Source organism: Malaya genurostris, chromosome 1 (genome assembly GCF_030247185.1).
Source record: "Malaya genurostris strain Urasoe2022 chromosome 1, Malgen_1.1, whole genome shotgun sequence".
Taxonomy (NCBI): Eukaryota; Metazoa; Arthropoda; class Insecta; order Diptera; family Culicidae; genus Malaya; species Malaya genurostris.
In genome coordinates, this window is record NC_080570.1 from 88,645,215 (window position 1) to 88,671,078 (window position 25,864).

Below are 25,864 nucleotides of genomic sequence, written 5' to 3' on the forward strand. Positions count from 1 at the left end.
GTCCGAAAGGCTATAAAAAAGGCTCGCGCGCGACGTAGAATACGCGTCAAAAAATAAATAAATATAAATTACTTGCGGAGCGCTCGAAAAAGCGAACCGCGCACGATGACTGTTCGAGGCGAAAAAAAACCACGGTTTCCCTTTTATACGCAGTCAGTTGAAGATATGTGCCTGACTACCTCAAAATCGTCGTCCTTGCGCGAAAAAGCCAAACAAAAGTAAAGAGTTTTCCGCGTTGTTTTCAAAGTTTGAGAAAACTTAATTTTAGAGTTGTTTGTGGTTATCTCACACTGTTCAAAATATTATCCTTAATTCCTGATCATATTTTTGATGAAATGGTGAAAGAATTATGTTGCTACCGTTAATACAAGTCGAGATATTCACGATTAAGTTCTGCCCATTCTTCCATATGGCTAATTTTGAAAAGGCACCCCATAGTAAAGTAAGTCGTATTCACGACAAAAAATTTCATTTCCTGGAAAACAAAATGTCATTTTTAAAATCTTGGAGGACATATTTTTAATCTACCTGCTTCATACGGAAAAAGCGAGAAATTGTACAGTGCTCCAAAATTGCGAACTGCTACGACTAAATGATTTAACAAATGAACATTGTACGACATGGTGTGTTTACCGTATAGTTCTTCGAACTGATGAAGAAATATTTCCAAGCTCCTTTCACAAGAAGAAGCTATTTTTTTCGTTCAATGTTGGATCTAACAGTTGATAGATTGTTGTTGATAATAGCATTACATGATTCATATATAGTTGAGGTAAAACCCTATCAAGAACTGGATACAAATAATGAAGAAGTATTGGTTTTTACTCATTCGCTTTGAAATTCTTGTATTCTTAGAGTTGTCGATTTGAAGTTTGAATGGCTAACAACCTTCGTTCATTTTATCCCCACGATTTCCAATATAAAATGGCTGCCTATGATTCTCACTTTCTGTCCATAAACACCATAGCTGCCTCATTACGCCCAATAAATCAGAATGCATGCAGTCAGCCGGGAAACACATGATGATGTCGAAGTCAGCAAATTAAGCGAATACTGTTTTACCCATAACGCCCAGTTTCCTCCATTAACTCTCTAGTTTGCGTTTCTTCCCGTTTCGGAACATTTTTCAAACATGGATAACACCTCGAATTATTCGTAATTTTCATTTCGCCTGGATGCAAACAATAGGTGCAACCAAAAGACCCAGTGTATTGTTTCATATTTTGAACTTTGCATGGCTGCTCCATCAGTATTAGCGCTTAATGAAAGGCATCTCGTATTTGAAGCTCAACAGGAATAGATAAAAAAAAATCCTTTTCCGTAGTTTCACAGATTGTACAAGCAGCATTCGTTTCGGGTGCAGTTGAACCGTAGTCAACTGGCAATTGTTGCAGAAAGAAATTTGGCAATTGTTGCAGAAGAATATTCGAGAAGAGTTAAACGAGTTCGATTGAAAACGAGTAATAAACGCGGAAAAACTTTCAGGAAATATAAAGAAAAATGAATCCATAAATCGTGTTCAACATTTTCAACAGTGAAATTATTTTCCACACATGCATGTGCCGATCTCGACGAACTGATTCGAATGGTATATGGGTGTTATGTTCTGCCAGCATTACTTGCTGTAAGTAGTTTAAATCAATATAATTATGGAATTGCTTTCAACTCGAAAATGCTGCCATCATCTGGTTTAATATATGTCATATTCGAACGATTATGTTGCCAAAAACGAACCGTGCTGAAATCGGTCCGAGGCAAATTGTCATGAAAAAGGATGCTGTACACAGTCTTTTTGCTACTTAGAAACAATTGTATGTAATAGTATATAAATCGTTTTTCACGTTGCTCCGAAGCATTGCTTTGTCATACAATGCACAAAACTCCTACTACTGTAATAGGAGGGCAAGTCGCTTACACAAAACTGTCGATATCTCCGTTAAAAATGGACGGATTTTAACAATTTAAAGCTCTTTGGAAAGCTATTACCGTGCGGAATCTAAGTCAGAAAACATATTCTGTTTTCAAAGTAAAGTGTGACAGATACTGTCAAAAATCTGAAAACTTGGCATAAAACTTCGTATAACTCAAAAAGTAAACATCCGAAACCATTCAACAGCGTTCTGGGTGACGGGAGACCTTTCGTTTGATCAAAATTGGTTCAGCCATTTCTGAGATCTCGACCTCTTAGTTGACAACATACATACAAACCCACACACACGGACATTTGCTCAGTTCGTCGAGCTGAATCGAATTTTTTTTCTAAAGTTTGAGCGAATTCTAGACCTATTTTTTATATTTATAAAAAAAGGTAAAAAGATAATAAGATAAAAAGGATAGGTTTTCCGTCTTCCTTGTGATTAGAATGTCTAAGAAGTCTGCTATTATTTGCTTCTTCACAAGTGAATTAAATGCTTTTGTGCATGCTATCGAAAGGTGAACTACCTCACTATGTATTGAGTTGGTGTTTAACCAAAATGATAAAATCTCATAAAGTCTCATCTCAGATGCATATAAGAAATTGGGAAATACTAATGGAATCATCATCAGTTGAATTCACGTAGTAATTAATTCTACTATACCGACCTTCCACTAAACAAGGCCGAGTTCAAAGAAAAAATGGCAGTATTCATAAAAATTCATTTCGTTCAAAATTATTGAACTTCATCATTTCTTGCTCAAAAGTTCATTATTGTCCAATTTTTCAATAGAGTCAACTTAAAACCATTAAATGCTTTTTATGAAGATTACAGACAGTTATGAATGCTAGTATATTTTATGTTTGAATATAATAAATGTAATAAAAATTGTTTTTATGCTCTGCTTTCGAATGCTTTGTAGCATTAGGTAAAAAAATTCGTTTTGCACCCTGATATCAATCCTGAGGCACTCCTTACTTATGTTTTTATTTACCTTGAAACTAAATAATAATTTGCGCTATCAGTAGAATTATATAAAGTAATTTAAAATACTTCCACCATGCGTCCTGGAATTAATTTTAAGAATCATTCCTAAGGCGCTCTTCCAAATTTTAAAAGCCTAATTGTTTTTTGTTTGAAAAAAGATTGTTTTTTGTTTGAAAATAGATAATGATTTCCGCCCTCAGTAGAATCATTTGATGTATTTTAAAATACTTTCACCCAGCACCCTAGAATTTGAATCCATATGGAAGCCCTTTTTAATTCTCTTACCGCGGTTCTGCGCCCTGGAATCATACCTAATGCGCCCATGTCAAATTATCATTACAAGATGTTATTTATTTAGCATGAAAATAAATAATGATTCGCACCCTCAGTGAATTCATTTGATAAATCTCAAAATATTGTCACCCTGCGCCTTAGGAGAAATTATATGGGAGCCCTTTTCATTTCTCCAATCGTGATTCTGCGCCCTGGAATCAATCCTAAGGCACCCTCTTCAAATTTTACATACAAAATGTCATTTATTTAGTTTGAACATAAATAATGATTTGCGCCCTCACTAGGATTATTTAATGTTTTTTTAAATACTTTCAACCTGTGCTCTAGGAGCAATTATATAGGCGTTTTCATCATTTCTCCTATCTTGATTCTGCGCCCTGGAATCAATCCCAAGGTGCCCTTTCAAATTATCCTTACAAGATGTTATTTATTTAGCTTGAAAATAAATGATGATTTGCGCCCTAAGTTGAATCATTTGATGTATTTTAAAATACTTTCGCTCTGCGCCCTGGAATAAATGAATGGGCGCCCTTTTAATTTCTCCTATCGTGATGCTGTGCCCAGGAATCATTCCTAAGGCGCACTTTCTAATTGTCCTTACAAGATGTTATTTATTTAGCTAATTTGCACCCTTCGTGGTTACTTGAATCATCATCAGAATTTCCAAAAACAAATTTTCTCGATTCCTGAGAAGTTGAAGTTTTATAAGCTGTTTAGTCACTGATTAACTGTGACTAACCGCAACTACAGCACTGTTATACATAGATATATAGCAGGTAGCGTCATTCCGACAAAAGTCATGTGTGTGAAATAGCAAAACAAATTTTAATTGCGCGAAAAACAACCTTTAATTGCGCGAAAATCAACACAAAAAGTTTATTATGACATTTTTTATAGTATCATAAATTGAAAAGCATCAATCGGAAAGGTGAGTTTATTGAATATTTATGAGGTGAAATCGATCTATTTCATGATTTAATACCGTATGCTTTCAAAATTTTTGCAATCAAAGTTTTTTTAGTAATTTTCAAAATGTCTACCGATTTCGGTTACCGGCACCCCAAAGTGTTCAGTTACCGATACCCCATTTTTTCCACAAATCGCGAAAAATTGTCAGTTATATGCAGAGATGCCAAGTCTGCAACTTTGACTGTAAATTATCCAATTTCTTAGTTAACATGTAAACCTTTTTTCGTCTAAAGAATTTTTACAGACTTTTGAAACTTCGATTGTTTGCAGACATTCGTCAGAAATTACACACTTTTGAAAATTGGCGCGATCTTTCCAGCATCTCGGGTCATATGCAACACGTGGACAACTTGACGGCTTCAATACATCCGTCATATAAGTAAAATTTTGGTTCTCTGACTCTGTTAGCGAATTCAAGCAAATCGTTCAAGTCAAGGAAAATAAACTTTAATGCACTGAATAATGCCATTAAACGTCGCTTAGTGGATAAGAAGCCAATAAATTCGACTGCAGCAACGTATTTAATCCCGCGAAGCCGGTAGAAGACCGGTCTAATCAACACCAAAGGCGTCACCATCTAAATCATTGGCCAAGAGAGCCAAGGCGAAGTCACCATCGGACAATGAAGACTTTTGTCCAAAATGTCTCCGAAAAGAATAAATTTCGTTTTTTCTTTGAATAATTGCAGTTTTTAGTTATATTTTTCCATTTTTAGCGAAATTTCTTGAGGAGCCGAACGCCATTTTTGAAGTGGCCAAAATTTATCACTATACAAAATTTATAAAAAAAGTTTTTTTTCAATCGATTGAATCAACTTAGTTTCTTCTTCAGTTGTTAGCTAGGGACTTTAGCTTCCTATATATATATATATATATATATATATATATATATATATATATATATATATATATATATATATATATATATATATATATATATATATATATATATATATATATATATATATATATATATATATATATATATATATATATATATATATATATATATATATATATATATATATATATATATACTGAAGTCTTTTTTTATGTGAATTTGCGTACCGCATAAAAAAACCGCATAACTCTGAAAATTCGCATAAAAAAAGTCGCGTTAAAAAACCGCATAAAAAAAGACCTCAGTGTATATAGAAATTTCGCTAAAAATGGAAAAAATATAACTAAAAACTGCAATTATTCGAAGAAAAAACGAAATTTATTCTTTTCGGAGACATTTTGGACAAAAGTCTTCATTGTCTGATGGTGACTTCGCCTTGGCTCTCTTGGCCAATGATTTAGATGGTGACGCCTTTGGTGTTGATTAGTCCGGTCTTCTACCGGCTTCGCGGGATTAAATACGTTGCTGCAGTCGAATTTATTGGCTTCTTATCCACTAAGCGACGTTTAATGGCATTATTCAGTGCATTAAAGTTTATTTTCCTTGACTTGAACGATTTGCTTGAATTCGCTAACAGAGTCAGAGAACCAAAATTTTACTTATATGACGGATGTATTGAAGCCGTCAAGTTGTCCACGTGTTGCATATGACCCGAGATGCTGGAAAGATCGCGCCAATTTTCAAAAGTGTGTAATTTCTGACGAATGTCTGCAAACAATCGAAGTTTCAAAAGTCTGTAAAAATTCTTTAGACGAAAAAAGGTTTACATGTTAACTAAGAAATTGGATAATTTACAGTCAAAGTTGCAGACTTGGCATCTCTGCATATAACTGACAATTTTTCGCGATTTGTGGAAAAAATGGGGTATCGGTAACTGAACACTTTGGGGTGCCGGTAACCGAAATCGGTAGACATTTTGAAAATTACTAAAAAAACTTTGATTGCAAAAATTTTGAAAGCATACGGTATTAAATCATGAAATAGATCGATTTCACCTCATAAATATTCAATAAACTCACCTTTCCGATTGATGCTTTTCAATATATATATATATATATATATATATATATATATATATATATATATATATATATATATATATATATATATATATATATATATATATATATATATATATATATATATATATATATATATATATATATATATATATATATATATATATATATTTATATATTTATATATATATATATATATATATATATATATATATATATATATATATATATATATATATATATATATGTGTGTGTGTGTGTGTGTGTGTGTGTGCTATCAGTTGTTTTTAAAACCGTTTCGTTTTTTTTTTCTCACAGTATATCGAAGACGTTTAGCTTTAGCAACAAAGGACACGGATTATATCTGGTAACGCCATCTGAAATCCAGAAGTTCACCGTTTGTCAGGAATTTTGGTAAGCATTTTGTATTTTTAATCTTCAAACGTCTTCCTGTATCGATTTACGTCCACAGTCAAAATTGATCCAAAGACGATGATGATTTTCAACGATTAATTATCGATCAGCAGCCCACCGATACGATATGCACTTAATTTTCTCGGAGACTGCGGAGAACCGATTTTCACAAACTTAGACTTCATATCAAGAAATTCATGATCCTATACAATGCTATTGAATTTTATCCTATTCAGTCATTATACTATTCAGTTTCCGAATTACTGGGCAGTATTCGTCAAAAGAATAACCAAAATTTATACTCAATTTTCTCAGAAATGGCCAAACCGATTGTCACACGCTTACATTGGTCATATGATTTCATGAAATGCGATTGAGTTTAATCCAGATACAACATCCATTTTGAGAACTACCGGTTGTGAATAGCCATATATTGCCGCGCAGTCCGAGCGGCGTGCGTCGAGGATTGGAGGGGTGTTTCTTTTCCACAATAAGAAAAATAGTAAATTTGTTTCTTTTGTTCCTCTTTGAACTTTTATTTACTTCTGTTTCTTCACAATTAAATGCACGGTTCTATTTTCATGCCCATGGGCAGCCAACTCTACAAAAAAACTGTTATTATTCGTTATCTTGTTCGGTAACACTAAAGTGAATCTACGCTTCTTCTTTGTTCACGAAAAATAGCTATTATCCCTCAGTAAATGTTTATTTTTCCACTTGCTACCATCAGGCAATGTGCTTACAGATCCGATATTTACTTTTATTAATCACTATTAAAAAAACTACTTTCATGTTTTTTTATCAGTCACTTTTAGCAGACTCTCTTCTTATCACAATTCAAAACTGTTTTTCGTACTTTCTAATAGTCACATTTAGCAGACTCTCTTCTTATCACAATTCAAAACTGTTTTTCGTACATTCTAACAGTCACATTCAGCAGATTCTCTTCTTATCACGATATTGTACTCGAAATGGTACTACTTAAAAATGATTGTTGACACGTGAACGGCGTTTTACTTTTAGCGATACTCGCAATTGTTTATTCGTCTTGAGGGTTCACTCGACTATCCTCTAAACTAGGACGACCGTGACTTGCGGCTGCTCTCCGCGAACTTTTTGAAATTGACGAACTTGTCTACAAGCCGACGCCCGAGACTAACGGATATTTTCCACGAACACTCTAAGACTGACTACCACTAATTCCTAACGTTTTCTTTCGGGTGAAGCCCGAAGATTTTAGTACAAGCTGAGCTTGCGATCTTAAGTAGAAAGTTCATCCGACTTTCTCCCGAAGTTCTACCAAAAATGCCGAGAGCCGTGAACCGAAACCACTGTCACTATGTCAATGACAGTGACCGGAAGATTTTTTTTTGTTACTACTCGTCGCGGTTACGCTGACGTGAAGGCTTGCTTGAAAGGTGACGAGTTTTTCCTTCACGGCTGGGTTGCTATTCTTTCAATGCTGCAAGTTCAATGAGATTCAATGAAAGACTTTCGCACCCGGACGACGATTTTGAGGTAGTCAAGCACATACTCAGTTTTCTACAGGACGAGTATAAACGCTCAGGTCGCAGAACCATTTTCCTTTGAAAAAAGATCGATTGTGACATCCTGCTGCTGATTGTTTGCATTAGAGTAAATACAACGAAAAATGGACAACAATGAGGGCTCCAAATGTTATTTAAAGAACTGTAAAGATTACTTTTTTACAAATCGGAAATTAAAACTATCATTGTAGTGCAAATCTAGGATAATTTGGTAAGCTTTGTGCAATTTTCACAAATGCTCCGAATAGTGTAGATAATTACACAAATTTTCCCTTCTGAATGCCATAAATTAATCCCGTACAGCATTTTGATAGTTATTTCACTGAAATATTTAAACCCGACTAGAAATAATCGACTTGAAAATTCGGTATGTTGCTATATAGAACCAAAGAATTATGCGATTACCTACACCAACATGTCATCCTGGAAATAGAAGACTTAAGTCGGCGGTATCCATCGGAAGCAAACGGCATTAAGATTTAAATTGTATGTTCAGCCACAAGTGGTGACTTTTCAGCCCTATTATATACATGATTTGGTTATTACCATGAAGACATCATTTGCTTCCGCAATTCTGTGATTTTTGTGTAGGGAAATTTGTAAACTAACTAATAGTACTGTTGTTGTACCGTTGAATTCCACTATATCACGTCATTACACTCTCACAAAGTCACTATTTTCACAGTCACTATTTTTCCGAAAGTGTATCAAACGTTATAATACAGATACGTATTTCGGAATGCTATTTGCATGCTTCTTCAGTGTACCGGTTTTATAAGTTTATTGTAAACCTACTTGTAAACCTACTTGTATTGTGTAATGGGGAAAAGGAACTTATATACTAACTTACTAACTAATACAGAGAGCGAATCGATTCAATTGATGATTAACCGATTTTTGTCGGAATTTGCTTATAATATTATGTAATATTACATCTACTGGTTCTATATTTGTGAGTCTGTGTAACTCATTTGTACTAAACCAGGAAGGACGCTTCAAAATCATTTTCAGAATTTTACTCTGAATCCTTTGAAGCGTTTTCTTCCTGGTTGTACAACAACTTGGCCGAATTGGTACTGCTTAAAGCATGGCAGGTCTGAAAATTTGTTTATAAATTAATAAATTGTGTTTTAGACAGAGCGTAGAATTTCTGTTTATGAGAGGATATAAACATTTGATATATTTATTAAACTTTGCTGTCATCCTTCAAAGTGATACTTGAAAGTGAGTTTTATCCCGAGCAGAGTGTGAGATCAAATAGAAAACTCATTTTGATGTTGTGATATGTTCGCATTTATCGATTACTCAATTGGCTGTTGTTTTGGTCGTTCTAAGTGGCAAAAAATCAAAATCGAAATCACAAAGATATTCCGATGATATCAAACAGAAAACTATTTTTGCTAACAGCGAAAGCAAACTGAAATCTAAATAAGATATAGATTGCTTCTTGTTGATAGCAAAAATAGTTCTCAATTTGATATTATTATCAAACAACGTAAACAAAACTGGAATGCATAATCAGTTATTGATTTGCTTTAAAAAGACATGAAAAAACTGAAAAAACAAGTCGCGAGCATAAGCTAAAAATAGATTGGGTAAAAGACCCGGGATAGTATACCTTTAGGCGATATTACTTGAAACAATAAAGCGTTATAATATAAAGCGTCAAAAAGCACCAACACCTCCACATAGAGAGACTTGGGTTTCGAACCTAGGTAATTTGGATTCCGAACTCTCTGCGAATGCTATGGACTGTGACGTTAAGCTGTAAGTAGATGGAGAATTTTCGATCATATGACAAGCAATGTTGATTCACAAAGCAGATAGTTTTAGTCGATGTACACTCGTGTCGTCGCATCCGTCCCACAATGGTTGTGAATGGCAGTGCGGCTATTTGATAGGTATGAAAATGTGCTCTTTGTCTCTCTCGTATCCGGAAGCTGTAGCATGTGAACATCATAATATCAAATTGCGTTATTTATTTGATCTCACTCTACTCGAGTATGTAATCACTTTGAAATACGAATTTCGAGGCTCAGAAGAGCGGTTTAGAGTGAAGTCTTTTACACAAAGGCTCACTGGAGACGTGAATTAGGAATCTGACAATAAGTAATCCCAGATCATATGTTATTTCGATTCCAAAAAAACTATCTTACTTATTTCGACTAATTGGGACAATGAACGAATATCTCACTTCTGCCCACAGACAGCATCACGCTGATTTAGCAAGTTTTTAATTTTTGTGTAGACTTTAATTCGGAATCATTCGATGAAGATTAATTTCGGAGCAAAAATTAATCAATTCATTTGCTTGCTTCAGATAAAATGGATTAAACATAGATAATTCATAGAAATCTGATAATATGGAGAATAAGGTTTTCAATATAGTTTTTCAAATACTAATGCCAAATCGCTGTACTATATGGAGCTAATGTGCTAAAATATGATCTAGCCTGAAATCTTCAAAGCTTTGATTCTGATAGAAGACATGTTTCTGATAGAAGACATATTACGATATATCTCTGATAATTTAAAACATCGGTAATTGGAGTTAATAAAATTCTTTCATTGGGTGGCGCTAAAACTCAATCAAATATTCAAACTTCCTGTGACTCAAAATCATACAGATTAGGGGAGAGGTGGCGATTAGTGCGCATCTAAGCTTTACGAAGTTTCACAAATAAAATATTACTTTTATCACGATCATAAACACGTCTACGGAAACCTAAAACCTTGTTTTTCAATATCCTCAAATTAACGATTACAATTATTATGTTGCTTACAAGCATGAAAGCCACAAAATAATCGTGTTTTGTTCCTAATAGTGCGCGAGGTAAGGTATACTGCGCAGTGGTACACAATTATGCGAACAATGAATTTTCCGTAGTACTCAAATACTCGAACTTTCCGTAATACTCGGAATACTCGATGATAAATTCGTTTGGACCGAACGAAAAAAAGCGTGATTCTATTAGAAATAAATATAAAGCTTATTTTCTAATGACAGATTTTATATTTACGTCTGTCGTGTGAATATAAAATTAATAAATTAATTAATTAATCAATTTATTATCTATTAAATTATTTTAAATGTAGTCGAATAGTTTAGTTTAGTTGCATAAAATCTCAATATTCATTGTAAGTAAATAGTGATAAAGATTAACAGGAGCTCACAATGAGATGCGCACTAATATGTACCGCGCACTATTACCCACCTTTTCCCTAAGTAAGACGGTTTCTTTGGAAAAGTTTATGAAAGTTCTAAGACCTATTATATTTATATATATAAAAATGGGTGTAATTTTGTATGTTTGTAACGCTATAACTCTGGAATTACTGAACGGATTGCCACCAAACTTGACACAGATACTTCTTGCTTTTCAGAGATGATCATAAAAGTATTTTAATGGGGGAAAGAGCATAGCAAGTAAACAGTAAAACAGGGGGAACCGGGGGGGGGGGGGGGGGGGGTGGGGGGGTGAACGAGAAATCGATAGTTTTTTAAGACCATAGCAACATTTTGCATATCTTAGATGCTTATATGGGGTGCCTTTGAAAAGGGAGGTGTAATGTTTCTAACGGTATAACTCCGAAACTACTGAACGGATTGCTATCAAATTTAGCACAGATACTTCTTGCTCTACAGAGATGGTCATAGGTGTATTTTTTTAGAGAAGGAGGTCTAGCAGAACAGTCTTTAACAGAAGATCATGAAAAAGATTATGAAGGTGGTGGTTTCAGTAAGTGTTTGTTAACAGAAGGAATTTGAGGCAAAGTGTTTCGAGTTTTACAAAATCGAAATTTTTCGACAGGCACATATATTTATTACAACTAAGAAATGATCGTAAGGGTAAAGGATAGCAAGTGTCTATTGGAGAAGCTCTCAGCTAAATTGTTTGTAAATATCGGAATAATTCCATAACAACTCACTAAATTATCACCAATCTTGGCCGAGGTACTATTTGCAATTCAGAGGTGGTAATAAAGCTTTTTTTTCTTGTCTAGATCAGATATTCATTGCACAACCCTCTTAACGACCACAGATACTTTTTACACTACTCAGAGGGTAGAGAGCTGTTCACTAACTTATGGGGTTCAATATAAAATTATTCGACGAGAAACGATACTTTTGATTAATACAGATACTACCTTCACATCAAAGTAGATTAAAGGGTTATTTCAAGGAAGGAGTGTAGCAAGTGCCCCAAACATGGGATCGGATTTTACAAAAATATGGTACTGCTTGACCAGTACTGCATTTAATAACCAGTACTGTAATTTGAGAAAACTGTCGACCCAAGCTGATGAAAATAAGTTTACGACAACATTCGAATTAACTGAATCGTTATTTTAAAGAACGAAAGTATTATCTAACGTAATTATGAACAGCCTTTCGTTATCAAATAATCATTATCACAATCTTGAGCAATTATGTGGAAATAAGTTGTATTTCACTACGCTCTGAGTATTTCAATGGTCAGAACAGTTTCAGTGTGAAACATTTTCGAGCAACGCCGACAATACCGTTAGTTGATTTCTGAACCACAGACAATAACTGTCAAAACAACAACCGAAAATAATAGTCAGAACATTTAACATCTTTTTTTAACTAAACGCGAAAACTGTTAGAGAATCTGATATTTAACGTACCCCACTAGAAGGAAATCGTTGACGTCAAATGTATTTCTCATATCAAGTACCTGAAGAAGGTCTTTCTTTGGCTGACGATCAGCGAGATGAGAATGCCCAAGCCGTTATTCGCCTTCGAAAGAGAATGAGGGGTTTTGGCCGAATCTGGTGAAGTTTCAGTATGTCAGGAGATCATTAAAGGAGATAAACGAGCTTCAGATAAACGTGGCACCAATGATCGCCAACCTATCCAATGTCCTCCAGATGTGTGATGCTACAACAATAATATAAAGGATTATTGGTGTAAAAGCTGCAAAAGTGTTGACAACAATCTTTTCATTGATCACGGTTATGGTTCCGAACAACTGCCATAGGAAGCATTTTTGTAAAACGCAACATAGAATTAAAGGTATAATTGTTTCATTAAAATTTATTTTTGCATTCGCCTAACAGAATTTGTCCTATCTTGATGCAGTTATTAAGTTGAATAATCATTTTTGGAGTTTCCCAAAATTTTTGCCAGGCAAGTTTTTTTTCCAAAAGTAACAGCAAAAAGATAACATAATGTGATATGAATTGAAAAGTTGATGAGCTGGGATTATATTAAGATTTCAATGTGATGTTGCTATCATAATAAGATTTCGATTTGCTCTCGTTTTGAAGTTTGACTTTGCTCGGGATGTCATACGTTAAACCTAAGTATTTTGCTTGATCTGACCATGTCAATTCGAAACCATTCAATATGATAATGTGATTATTGTTTGGTTTCAAAACTTGTGTCGTCACAGGAAAGCGATTTCCGATAACCAACGTGTAGATTTGGAAGATTAGAAGTGAAAACATTATACAAGATTGGAGTTGCGCTCGAACCCTGCGGAACACCTGCTCGTACGGGTAGCAATTCAGATAGCTAACCTGAAGAGTACGATCAGTTGAATAATTTTGAATTATTTTTATCAAATAAATAGGAAACTGGAAATCAGACATTTTTGCTATTAAACCTTTGTGCCAAACATTGTCGAATGCTTTTTCTATTTCTAGAAGAGCAACTCCAGTGGATAACCCAGAAGATTTATTTGCTTTTATCATGTTCGTTACTTTTACAAGTTGATATGTAGTTGAATGTTCCTGACGAAACCCAAACTGCTCTGGTAAAAAAAAATTGAATTCTCATTTATATGAGACATCATTCTCAACAAGATAATTTTTTCAAAAAGTTTACTGATAGAAGAAAGTAAACTAATTGGTCGATAACTTGATGTTTCTGCTGGGGTTTTATCAGGTTTGAGGATAGGAATTACTTTAGCGTTTATCCATCTTTTTGGGAAGTAAGCTAAAGAAAAACACCCGTTGAAAATTATAACCAAGAGTCTCAGAGCAACATCGGAAAGATTTTTAATAAGAATATTAAAAATTCCATCACTACAAGGAGCCTTCATGTTTTTAAGTTTCCTAATGATTGACTAAATTTCATCAAAATTCGTCTCAATAATGTCATTTGGTAATAACACTTGAGTTAAAATATGATCATATTTCAGTGAGACTTCATTTTCAATAGGATATTTGAGCTTTTTCGTCATTTGTAAGAAGTTTTTGAGCTTTTTCGTCATTTGTAAGAAGTATTTGATTTCCTTCCTTGATAGCAGGAATTGGTTCCAGAAAGGTTCAGAATATGGTTTCCGATGTCCGCAGAATTTTCTAAAATAGTTTCATGATCCACATGATTTTCAATGTGAGATATGTAATCCAACCAATTAGCTCTATGATAGTTGAATATAGAACTAATTGGATTAATTATAGCTTCGTTGGAAAGTCTGATCTGAGTCAAAGTCAGCATGTATAATCGGTTCACTACAAATGTGACTTTGATCTGTTAGAACCACATCAATTGTAGACGGGGTTTTCACGGAAGAGAAAAAGTCGGATTACTGGGATGAAGAACTGTGAAGTAACCAGCTGAGAGTTGATTATGAAGTATTTTACCATTACTGTTATTTTGCCTACAATTCCACTGGGCATGCTTAGCATTTAACTCCCCTATTACGAAAAATTTCGATCGATATCTTGTAAGTTTTTGCAAATCGCCTTTAAAGAAATTTAATTGTTCGCCGGTGCATTGGAATGGCAAATATGCTCCAGCGATGAATTAAATTCCATGAATGGTTTCAACTTCGATTCCCAAGCTTTCAATATCTTTAGTATTGAAAGAAGGTAAAATTCGATGTTTAATTTTCCGTCGGACAAAAATGGCAACTCAACCACCCATTCCAGTAAACATGTTAAATCGATGAACCACATAATGTGGATTGCTTTTCAATTTGACATTTGGTTTAAGAAAAGTTCCTGTCATAATGGCAATATGATTTTTGTGAACTTTGAGAAAATTATAAAATTCATCTTCACTCGATTTTAAAGATCGAGCATTCCAATTTAAAATATTCAAATAATTATTTAACATCAGTGTTAAATTTTAAATTCTTTACAATATTATTTGCTAATTGCCATCCGACTTGAAATGCTTCAAAAAGTCATGAAGTTGAATTCATTCGGATGATCATTTGAAAAAGTTGATCTTGTAAATCATTTTATTTTCCTTTTTTCAGTTTTCAACGATATCAAACTAACTAGAGAAGTTCGACTCCTCTGGTAGAAGGTAAAAGTTTAGATACGAGTAGACTTCTGCTTACTTGAATGACCCTTGTCACGTCTCACTTTTCCGCACTTTATTCGTCATATTCTTGCTCTTCCTTGAGTACTATGGCTCTATAATTTCATATTCTTTCTCTTCTTACAATCTCTAGTTAGTTTGATATCGCTAAAAACCAAAAAAAGTACAAATTACTGACTGACCAGAAGTCATAAATAAAAAGAAAGGAAAAAATTAAAAAAATATTTGATGGGATTCCATCACACACAGCGATGAATGGAGCGCTGTCCGTGCGCTGCTTGCACCCTGGGACGCATGGCCATACGCTACAACTCCAGGCATTCAAGCAATAGTTTCGGACAAATCTTCCATTGCGGTGTTATAACTAACTATATAGAGATGAGAAAATATCAATACATTGTGTGAGAAACCGTCGTGGACAGAATGTGACAACTTCTCGCAACTTTACTTCTGCTGGTTCGGACAGTAAATGGCAAACGACCTTTGCCTTTACTTTCTGACATATCAGAGACTCGGATGACTCGTATCGCTAAGATGCCTAAGTTCGACTCCTCTGGTAGAAGGTAAAAGTTTAGATACGAGAAGCCTTCTGCTTACTTGAATGACCCTTGTCACGTCTCACTTTTCCCCACTTTATTCTTCACATCCTTGCTCTTCCTTGAGTACTATGGCTCTATAATTTCATATTCTTTCTCTTCTTATAATCTCTAGTTAGTTTGATATCGTTAAAAACCGAAAAAAGTAAAAATTACTGACTGACCAGAAGTCATTAAGTAAAAATAAGTAAAAAACAAAAATTTATTTTCCGTTATATCGCCTAAATCGAATTCGTTTAAAGAAGCAAATGGCATTGAAGGAATATTGGTAGGTAGATGTCTACCTGTTACACTAGTGTAACTGTTATTAGAAGATGATTTGGCTGATCTGCCTATTAATAAATTGTTTTCGATAGATGGTTGGTAAACGACTGGATAATGCGCAATTCAGGCCCCAATGTGGTTCTTAGCCTCTTGTCCAGCAACTCCTATCCTTACCTCCCCGCCGGCTGGGGTACGAGCAACCATAGGAAAGATCGGGTAACCAACCCCAGTGGGACCTTGGTCGTATGCTGACAGGGAAGGGGGTCCTCTTTAGAGGATGTCGGAGCGTCTGTATTCCATTTTAGGAGCGGCTTCAAACAGCGTCTGTTCTGGTATCCAGCGGCTGAGTATGAAATGCTGCATCCCGTCCAGCTAAATCCAAGGTGGCAACCCCACCAACGGGATCGTCCTAGTGCTAGTTGGGACGTTAAACAGAGCAAGCACGATGATCCCCCGGCGAGATTGGGGGTTGGTGTAGGCCTAATAAGCCGCCCGTAAAATATTTATTACGAATAATACAGGAGAGAATACGACCCGGAACAATCGGCATAGACCCACGCGACGAAATAAGGACTACGATTGGAAACTTGGAACATAAAATTGCAAGTCGCTAGGTTTCGCAGGCTGCGACAGGATAATATACGACGAACTAAATCCTCGCAGCTTCGGCGTCGTAGAGCTGCAGGAGCTTTGTTGGATGGGACAGAAGGTGTGGAAAAGCGGTCATCGAGCGGCTATCTTCTACCAAAGCTGTGGCACAACGAACGAGCTGGGAACTGGCTTTATAGTGCTGGGCAAGATGCGTCAGCGAGAGATTTAGTGGCAGCCGATTAATGCTAGGATGTGTAAGTTGAGAATTAAAGGCCGTTTTTTCAATTACAGCATGATCAACGTGCACTGCCTACATGAAGGGAGACCCGATAACGAGAAAAAAGCGTTCTACGTGCAGCTGGAACAAGCCTATGACGGATGCCCACGCAGAGACGTAAAAATTGTCATCGGTGACATGAATGCCCAGGTAAGAAGGGAGGCAATGTACCGACCTGTAATCGGGCAGAACAGCCTGCATGCCGCATCGAATAACAACGGCCAACGGTGTGTCAACTTTGCGGCCTCCGGAATGGTAGTCAGAAGCACCTTCTTTCCCCGCAAGGATATCCACAAAGCTATCACCTGACCAACAGACCGAAAACCAAATCGACCACGTTTTGATCGACGGAAAGTTTTTCTCGGACATCAACAATGTTCGCACCTACCGCAGTGCGAATATAGATTCGGACCACTACTTGGTATGCATGCGCTCAAAACTTTCGACGGTGGCTACCCAACGTCGAAACCGAACGTCGCGGTTTAACATCGCGCGACTCCGGGATACTGGAGTAGCCCAAGATTACGCGCAGCAGTTGGCAGTGGCACTACCAACGGAAGAGCAGCTTGGTGCAACTACTCTTAAAAATGGCTGGAGAGACATCCGTTCTGCCATAGGTAGCACTGCATCAGCAACACTAGGTACGGCGGCTCCGAATGTAAAAACCGACTGGTTCGACGACGAATATGAACAGTTAGTGGCCGAGAAGAATTCAGCTTGGGTGAGCAAGCTGCAACACCGGACGAGAGCAAACGAGGAGCGATACAGACAGGCGCGGAACAGACTAAACTCGGTATCCCGTAGAAAAAAGCGCCAACAGGAAGACCGAGATCGCGAAGCGATGGAACAGCTGTTCCGTGCTAATGACACAAGGAAGTTCTACGAGAAGGTGAACCGTTCGCGCAGAGGCCATGTGCCACAGGCCGATATGTGCAAGGACACCAACGGGGATCTTCTCACGAACGACTGTGAGGTGATCGAGAGGTGGCGGCAGTATTTCGACGAGCACCTCAATGGCGATGTAGCGGAATACGAAAATGGCGGCGCGGTAACGAACTTGGGAACGCGTGCGGAGGTCGATAGACTGCCGGTCCAAGACCTCCATGAAATGGAGGAGGTGGTAAGTCGGTTGAAAAATAATAAGGCCACTGGCGTTGACCAACTACCAAGCGAGCTACTAAAACACGGTGGTAATGCACTAGTGAAAGCACTGCACTGGGTCGTTACCAAGATCTGGGAGGACGAGATTTTACCGGAGGAATGGATGGAAGGAATCGTGTGTCCCATCTACAAAAAGGACGATAAGCTGGATTGCTGCAATTACCGCGCGATAACTCTGCTGAACGCCGCCTACAAGGTACTCTCCCAAATCTTATGCCGACTTTCACCGATCGCAAACGAATTCGTGGGACAATATCAGGCAGGATTTATGGGCGAACGCGCTACCACGGACCAAGTGTTCGCCATCCGCCAGGTGTTGCAAAAGTGCCGCGAATACAATGTGCCCTCACATCACTTATTCATCGATTTCAAATCAGCCTACGACACAATCGATCGAGAACAGCTATGGAAAATCATGCACGACTACGGATTCCCGGACAAACTGATACGATTGGTCAAGGCTACGATGGATCGAGTTATGTGCGTTGTTCGAGTATCGGGGATAAACTCGAGTCCCTTCGAGACTCGCAGAGGGATACGGCAAGGTGATTTTCACGATGGCACGATTTTCAGAAAGTCCGTCCTGTTACTTGGTTTCGCTGATGATATTGATATTATAGCACGCAACTTTGAGAAGATGGAAGATACGTACATCGGACTAAAAGCTGAGGCCAAGCGGATCGAACTAGACATCAATGTGTCAAAGACAAAGTACATGAAAGGGAGGAGCTCGAGAGAAGATAACGTCAGCCACCCATTACGAGTTCTGATTGGTAGTGATGGGCTCACTGGTGACTGCCGATAATGACACCAGCAGAGAAATTCAGAGACGCATACTTTCAGGAAATCGTGCTTACTTCGGACTGCGCAAGACGCTTCGGTCGAGCAAAATTCGCCGTCGTACGAAGTTAACTATTTATAAAACGCTGATTAGACCGGTTATCCTCTACGGGCACGAGTCTTGGACAATGCTTGCGGAGGATCAACGCGCACTAGGTGGTTTTGAACGGAAGGTGTTGCTAACCATCTTCGGCGGAGTGCGGATGGAAGACGGCGTACCTGTTTTTTGTTTTAAATTCGAAGAAATAAATGCCTTAAAATTGTTTTTTTCTGACAGGAAATTTCAAATAATTGGATTAATGATTTCCATCGCAATTTGTACATGAAAATTTATCAGTGGTTTCATTCATTAGACAAATGTCTTTCGAATGCGATTTACCACAATTCAAACACCGTATATCCATATGACAATTTTTGATTCCATGGCAACGACATCTATAACAACAAGACAATCGGCCACGTTAAGCAAATGAGCGAAATATTTTTTTTTTAAACGTTCACTGCTCACATGCGACGAAACCCGATGCGGAGAAAGAATCATTTTTTACGCAGCAGGAACGAACCTACAACAACTGTCCACGGCGAAATGTGAAACTCGTCATCCGCTACATGAACGCTCAGATAGACTGGAAGGCAATGTACGGGCCTACAATCGGGCTAAAGCACCTGCATACGGCCTTCTTCCCCCCACAAAGCCACCTGAAGATCACCTGATCAGCATACGGAAAACCAAATTTATCACGTTATCATCGATGGCCGATTCTTCTCCAACGTTATAAATGTCTGCATCTACCGCAGTGCAAACATTCATTCGGTTTATTATCAACGGTGTGTATGAGCGATCGTTTTGCCGAAGAATACGCGCATAAGCTGGAATTAATGCTACCAGCGGAAGAGTTACTTGACGCGGCGACTCTTGAAGATGAGGAATAAAAAATCGAGGAAATGATTGGTTCGACGACGAACGCCACCAGTTGGTTGAGAGAAGGATGGAGAAAAGGCGAGGGTGGTACAACACCGCACGAGAGTGAACGAGGAGCGATACAGACAGAACACGGAAGATCTATGAGAAGCTGAATCGTAAAGGTCACATGTTACAAGTCGAAATGTGCACAGACACCAGTGGTGGAAGCAGCACTACGACGAGCATCTTATTGGCGACACACAAGATGCAGAAAAAGATACAGAAATCAATCTGGGTGCATGCCCAGCCGACGACAGATTCCCAATACCTTATCTGTCGGAGATAATCGAGGAGATTGGAAAGCTGAAGAACAGCAAAGCCGCAGACAATTATCAATTGTCAGACAAACTGCTCAAACGAGGAGGAGAGGCACTGGCTAGAGCGCTGCACTGAGGAGTAGATTCTACCGCAGTAATGGATGGAAATGGTACATAATCTACAAAAAGGGTAATAAGCTTGACTGTTGTAACTACCGAGCAATCACATTGTTGAACTCCGCCCACAACCCCTTTGCCGTCGTCTATCACCAGTAACTGAGGAATTCCCTCGGCTGTATCACGGGGAATGTAGTGTCGTCTGCGCCACTGCAGATCACAAATTCTGCTATAGCAGATTATGCACGAATATTTTCCAGATAAACTGATTCGATTTATCGGATAAACGATGGATAGAGTGATGTGTTACGCTCGAGTATCTAGGACGCTCTCGAGTCCCTTCGAGTCTCAAGAGGGCTACGGCAAGGTGATGAAATATAATGTCCCTTGTTTAATAATGCTCGTAAAGATGTAATTCGAAGAGGTTCGACACGAGTGGTGAAGTTCAGAAGTGCGTTTTTTGGCTTCGCTGACGACGTTGATATTGTGACACATAATCTTGAGAAGATGATGAAAACATACATCGGACTGAAAGCTTAAGCTAGGTGTACCGGACTGGTTAGAAATGCATCAGAAACAAAATATATGATAGGAAAATGCTCTAAAGAAGAAACACTACACCTCCCACCACGAATATTGATAGACGGTAAGGACATCGAGGTGACTGTTCGTGTAATTGGGCTCGCTGGTGACCACTTAGAGTCGTATTTTAGCAAGAAATCGTGCGTATTTTGGTTTCAGAGAAATCCTTCGATCGAGTAATGTACGCCAAGGCACGAAATTGACCATCTACAAAACGCACATTAGACCCGTTATTCTCTATGCCCAAGAGACCTGGACTATGTTAGCAGAGGACATACGCACCCTTAGTGTTTTCGAAAGAAAGGTGCTGCGGACCATCTATGGCGGAGTGGAAGACGGAGACGGCTCAAGAATCACGAATTTAAAAAGATGCTAGGAAAATCACCCATCATAAGGACAGCTATAATTGGACAACCACGATGGTCTGGGCATGTGTTCAGGATGCCGGACGGCAACCCAGTGGAAAAAAAATCTTGTGAAAATTTTTTTTTCACAACGGTAGGAATAACTTGAGTAAATTCTTAGTTGTAATGGATGTTTCTCTTCATTTTCAAAAATGACCGGTGTAGTACCGGTCTCCCCTGTATTATGGAAACTATTTTCTTCATATATTGAGGTCAATTATAGAATAGATGATTTCCAACAATCGATATTGCATCCAAAAATTTTTCAAATAATAACATACACATTTCAAGACATTATGTAAAATTTATAAACATGTTTTTAACCCCCGTTGAAAAATTTGTCTGGGTATGCACCTGTATCAGAGATTCGAATCAATGATGAGATAAGTTCGACACCTCTTAGAGAACGTAAAAATTTAGCATTCTGCATTATTAAATGATCCTTGTCACGCCTCACTTATCTGCACTTCATCTTCAATCATTGCTCTTCCTCTTATAATTTCTATTTAGTTTGATATCGTTAAAAACCCGAAATAAAAATATTGATTAATATGTGAACGTTAAAAATGATTATTTTCTCATTTAATTGGTCGTAACTTGTACTCACCCCTATAACGATCAAAAAGAATCTATGAAAAGTTTTAACTCAAATTTACTAATTTTTTTTACAAACACTGTATTCCGAAAGAAGAATACAAATTGTAAATTTAAAATTTCTGTGAATGTATTACAAATCAGTAGAAACGAATGAAAGCTCTGGAGCTAATATCTTCACTATATTGCGGCTAACCAAAATATTTCTTGAGTGATCTTCAATAACTGATTTATTTTTCTTTAGCAATCACTACAATGAAATGCTTGGAGAACTGTACATAGAGCAAGAAATGCCAGAGGCACCGAAAGAGAGTTTTTTCAAAGGACTTTTTGGAGGTGGCATGAGAAACCTGGACCGTGAAGAACTTTGTGAGTATAATTTAAATCGAATTGTTATTTTTTATCAGTCATGCCGACGCTGTAATTAGATAGTTGATATTAGATATTTTACTTATCCGTTGTTCCTGAAGACGTTCTACTCGTAAATACCCGTGAACCCGTAACACCTGATAAAAAACTACCAAACCTCTGACTCTCTGAAACATATTTCTTTCCTTGTTGATTTTTCTGTGATTTCGAGGCTAGGTTTTTACGGATCGTGGCAATTGAACCTGTAAGTTTAGAAGCCAATGTCGTGCATAATTAACTCAAATCAAAATATTAATATTTAAACACAAAATTAAAATTCATTCGTATCCGAGTGTTCGATTAGCACACACGCGTTTTATAATCGACATCGGCAAAGGTGCTTATATCAGCTAGGGCTGAAGTATAAGAACTCGAATATAACAACGAGGATTGTGGCTTTAACAAAGCAAGTTTTGTGCAGACACGTCGCGTCGGAAGCAGCCACTCAAAAAGGAACGAAGGATCAAACCATCCAACATTTCTTTTTACTATTTTCTATTCTGTCTTTTTTTTCACCGTTAAAAGTGTGGAAGATTCTACTGCTCCCACAGAAAAATTATGACTACCAATGCACTATGGTCCGAAACGGGAAGTTAGCGTGACAAAAATATTTTGACTGTTAAATATTAGTTTTTTGTTGTTGGTTGTTCGTCACAAAAGTTGTTTGTAATCAAATGGCGCTCCTTTTGATTAAAAAAGTTACTAGGGTGGTCCTCATTTAGACTGAAATCTGAAATCTAACTTTCTTAATTGAACTCAAAAATAATTTTGTTGTACAATAAAGTTGGAAATTTTATTTTGAGCAACTTTGTTGAAAAAAGCACCTCTCTATATCTTAATTTGATCGAGTTACATCAATTTTCCCGAGTAAAAGTAAGGTGGCTCCTGAAAAATCACTGTTGTTGTTCTAACTTTTTTGTGAAACGTTCTACGGGAAAGTTGTTCTCAGAAGAGTTGTTGAACTAATCATTGCGCACAATTTTGCCCAACAAAGCTTTTTCATATGAGCTACCAGTAAAAAGTTGTGATTGCTTTTTCATCGAAAACTAGTTGTTCGTAAACGAAGAAGAAACTAGCGCCTTCTAGATGTCATCGTTGCTTCGACTCGCGAATAAACGAGTCTTTCATCGATCCAGTTTCGTCGATACGCAATTTTGGATTGAATGTTGTTTCCGGGACTATTGTTGTTTCCTGATTATGACTTCTCTGCAGTACCATTGAACCGCTTACGCCAGTGGCAGCAGACACAAAAAATACTGCAAGATATCTGGAAACGATGGCACATTGAATATCTTTCAACCCTTCAAGCAAGAACCAAGTGGTGTAAACCACCAGTGCAGCTTTCGGAAAACCAGTTAGTGGTCATCAAAGAAGACAATTTAGCTCCCATGCGATGGCCTACTGCAAGGATAATTGAACTGCATCCTGGTCCTGATGGTATAACAAGAGTGGTCACTCTTCAAACGCCACAAGGAAAATTCACCCGGCCAGTAGCAAAACTTTGTTTACTCCCTGTCGTGTCATCGGATGACTTTACCGCAGCCGAGAACGTACCTGAAATTAACATACAACGCCCTGTTAAATAGGGACACGGTGAGCACCTGTCCAATACTTCTAAATTTCTTTGAACCCGCTACCGGGTCTTTTTTATTTGCCAGATATTGTCACGATTATCACCAGCAGCAACAATCGGATTCCCAGCAGCCATTGACAGTCTAATGTAAACATCACAACGTCAGATGATCATCGATATCAAACCGAGGGACAAACCAGCTGTTTAGTCGACTATCAGTACGATGAGGTTCGGAATGTTCAAAATGTGATTTCTGAAGGGGTCAGGATGTTCGTAAACGAAGAAGAAACTAACGCCTTCTAGATGTCATCGTTGCTTCGACTCGCGAATAAACGAGTCTTTTATCGATCCAGTTTCGTCGATACGCAATTTTGGATTGAATGTTGTTTCCGGGACTACTTGTTTCCAATTGAGCAACTATAAAAGGGACTGTGCAGCAAAAGAGACAGGTTTTTTCTTAGTCCGACTGTGTTGCTAGACGTCAGTGTCAGTTATATATTTTATTATGTAAATGTTTAGAAAGGTTAAGATTAAAGTAGAGTAAAAGTGTTGTGAATTGAAACCAGTACAAAATTTCACGGCGCCGAAATCCACCACGTACATCCCGTACGTCACGAAGTCCGCTCCAGCTGTTCCTGTTATCGCTGCTCTCACTGATCGTCGTCACTAGTCAAGTTTCAAATATCAATATTCATTAGATGCCAGATCGATAAAAATGTAGCCAATGCGGTTCCTGAAAGGTTATGATATAAGTAAAAATTTAAGAGAAAATTGGTGCTATTTTTTTTAACTTATTTAAGTTAGTTTTAGAAATACCTTCAAAAAACTCATAAACATTGCATAACTCATAAACGCCTCAACGTATCAACATACTTCCTTCGGTAAAATAATAGTATCAAATTAGTTCTACAAATGTTCCATACATTGTCCTTTCGAGAAATGAAACACACAAAAACTACAGCCGAAAATAGATTTTTTGTAAGTCAAAGCACTTCCTGAAACCCAAGAAAATCATTAGTTTGTTAAAATGAGTAGAATGTATTTATTCGAACCAAAACTCATTGTGCGTCGTTTTCAGGTTTTTATAGGCTATTCGGTACACAAGTGGATGAGATATAAGGGCCAGTGTCATAGGCGTCTTGGCACGATGTGGATAAAAATATTTGCATTTTACTAACTTGCACCAGCTTGTGAATGGTTGTCGAGATCATGGAAATTTCTGTTCATAGATTTATCATAGCCAACTAGTTCGAAATAACCATATTACACAGCATCTCTAATCCTCAGTTGCTCAAACTCAATTGAAGTAGTTATTTTGGTAATAAATTAATTAAAATTGTTCTACAATCTGTTTTCGGCTGTAATTTTTATGTGTCTCATTTCTCGAAAGGACAATGTATGGTACACCTGTAGAACGAGGCGTTTAAGAGTTAACAATATTTTTGAAGGTATTTTTAAGACTATTTTAAATAAGTTAAAAAAATAGCACCCTTCAAATTTTCTCTTAAATTTTTACTTATATTATGACCTTTCAGGAACCGCATAGGATACATTTTTATCGATCTGGCATCTAATGAATATTGATATTCGAAGCTTGACTAGTTTTTGATGAAAAAACAATCATAACTTTTTACTAGTATATCATATGAAAAAGCTTTGTTGAGCAAAATTATGCGCAATGATTAGTTCAAAAACTCTTTTAAAGACAACTTTTCCTTAGAAAGTTTCACAAAAAAGTTAGAACAAAAAAAGTTATTTTTCAGGAGTCACCCAACTTTTACTCGGGAAAATTGAGGTAACTCGATCAAATTAAAAGTTAGAGAGGTGCTTTTTTCAACAAAGTTGCTCAAAATAAAATTACCTACAACTTTATTGTACAACAAAATCAGTTTT

At 37.0% G+C, this 25,864-nt stretch overlaps 1 protein-coding gene across 4 annotated transcripts in view; it reads left to right on the forward strand.

Annotated features, from left to right (window-relative positions):
- Positions 1–25,864, forward strand: part of LOC131440669 (syntaxin-binding protein 5) — a 444,075-nt gene that overhangs the window by 379,916 nt on the left and 38,295 nt on the right. For all 4 annotated transcript variants that reach the window (XM_058612147.1, XM_058612149.1, XM_058612148.1 and 1 more), the window contains 2 exons: positions 6,404–6,499; positions 22,235–22,359. In XM_058612147.1, coding sequence (XP_058468130.1) covers positions 6,404–6,499; positions 22,235–22,359 — 221 coding nt within the window. The remainder of the gene's footprint in view (positions 1–6,403; positions 6,500–22,234; positions 22,360–25,864) is intronic.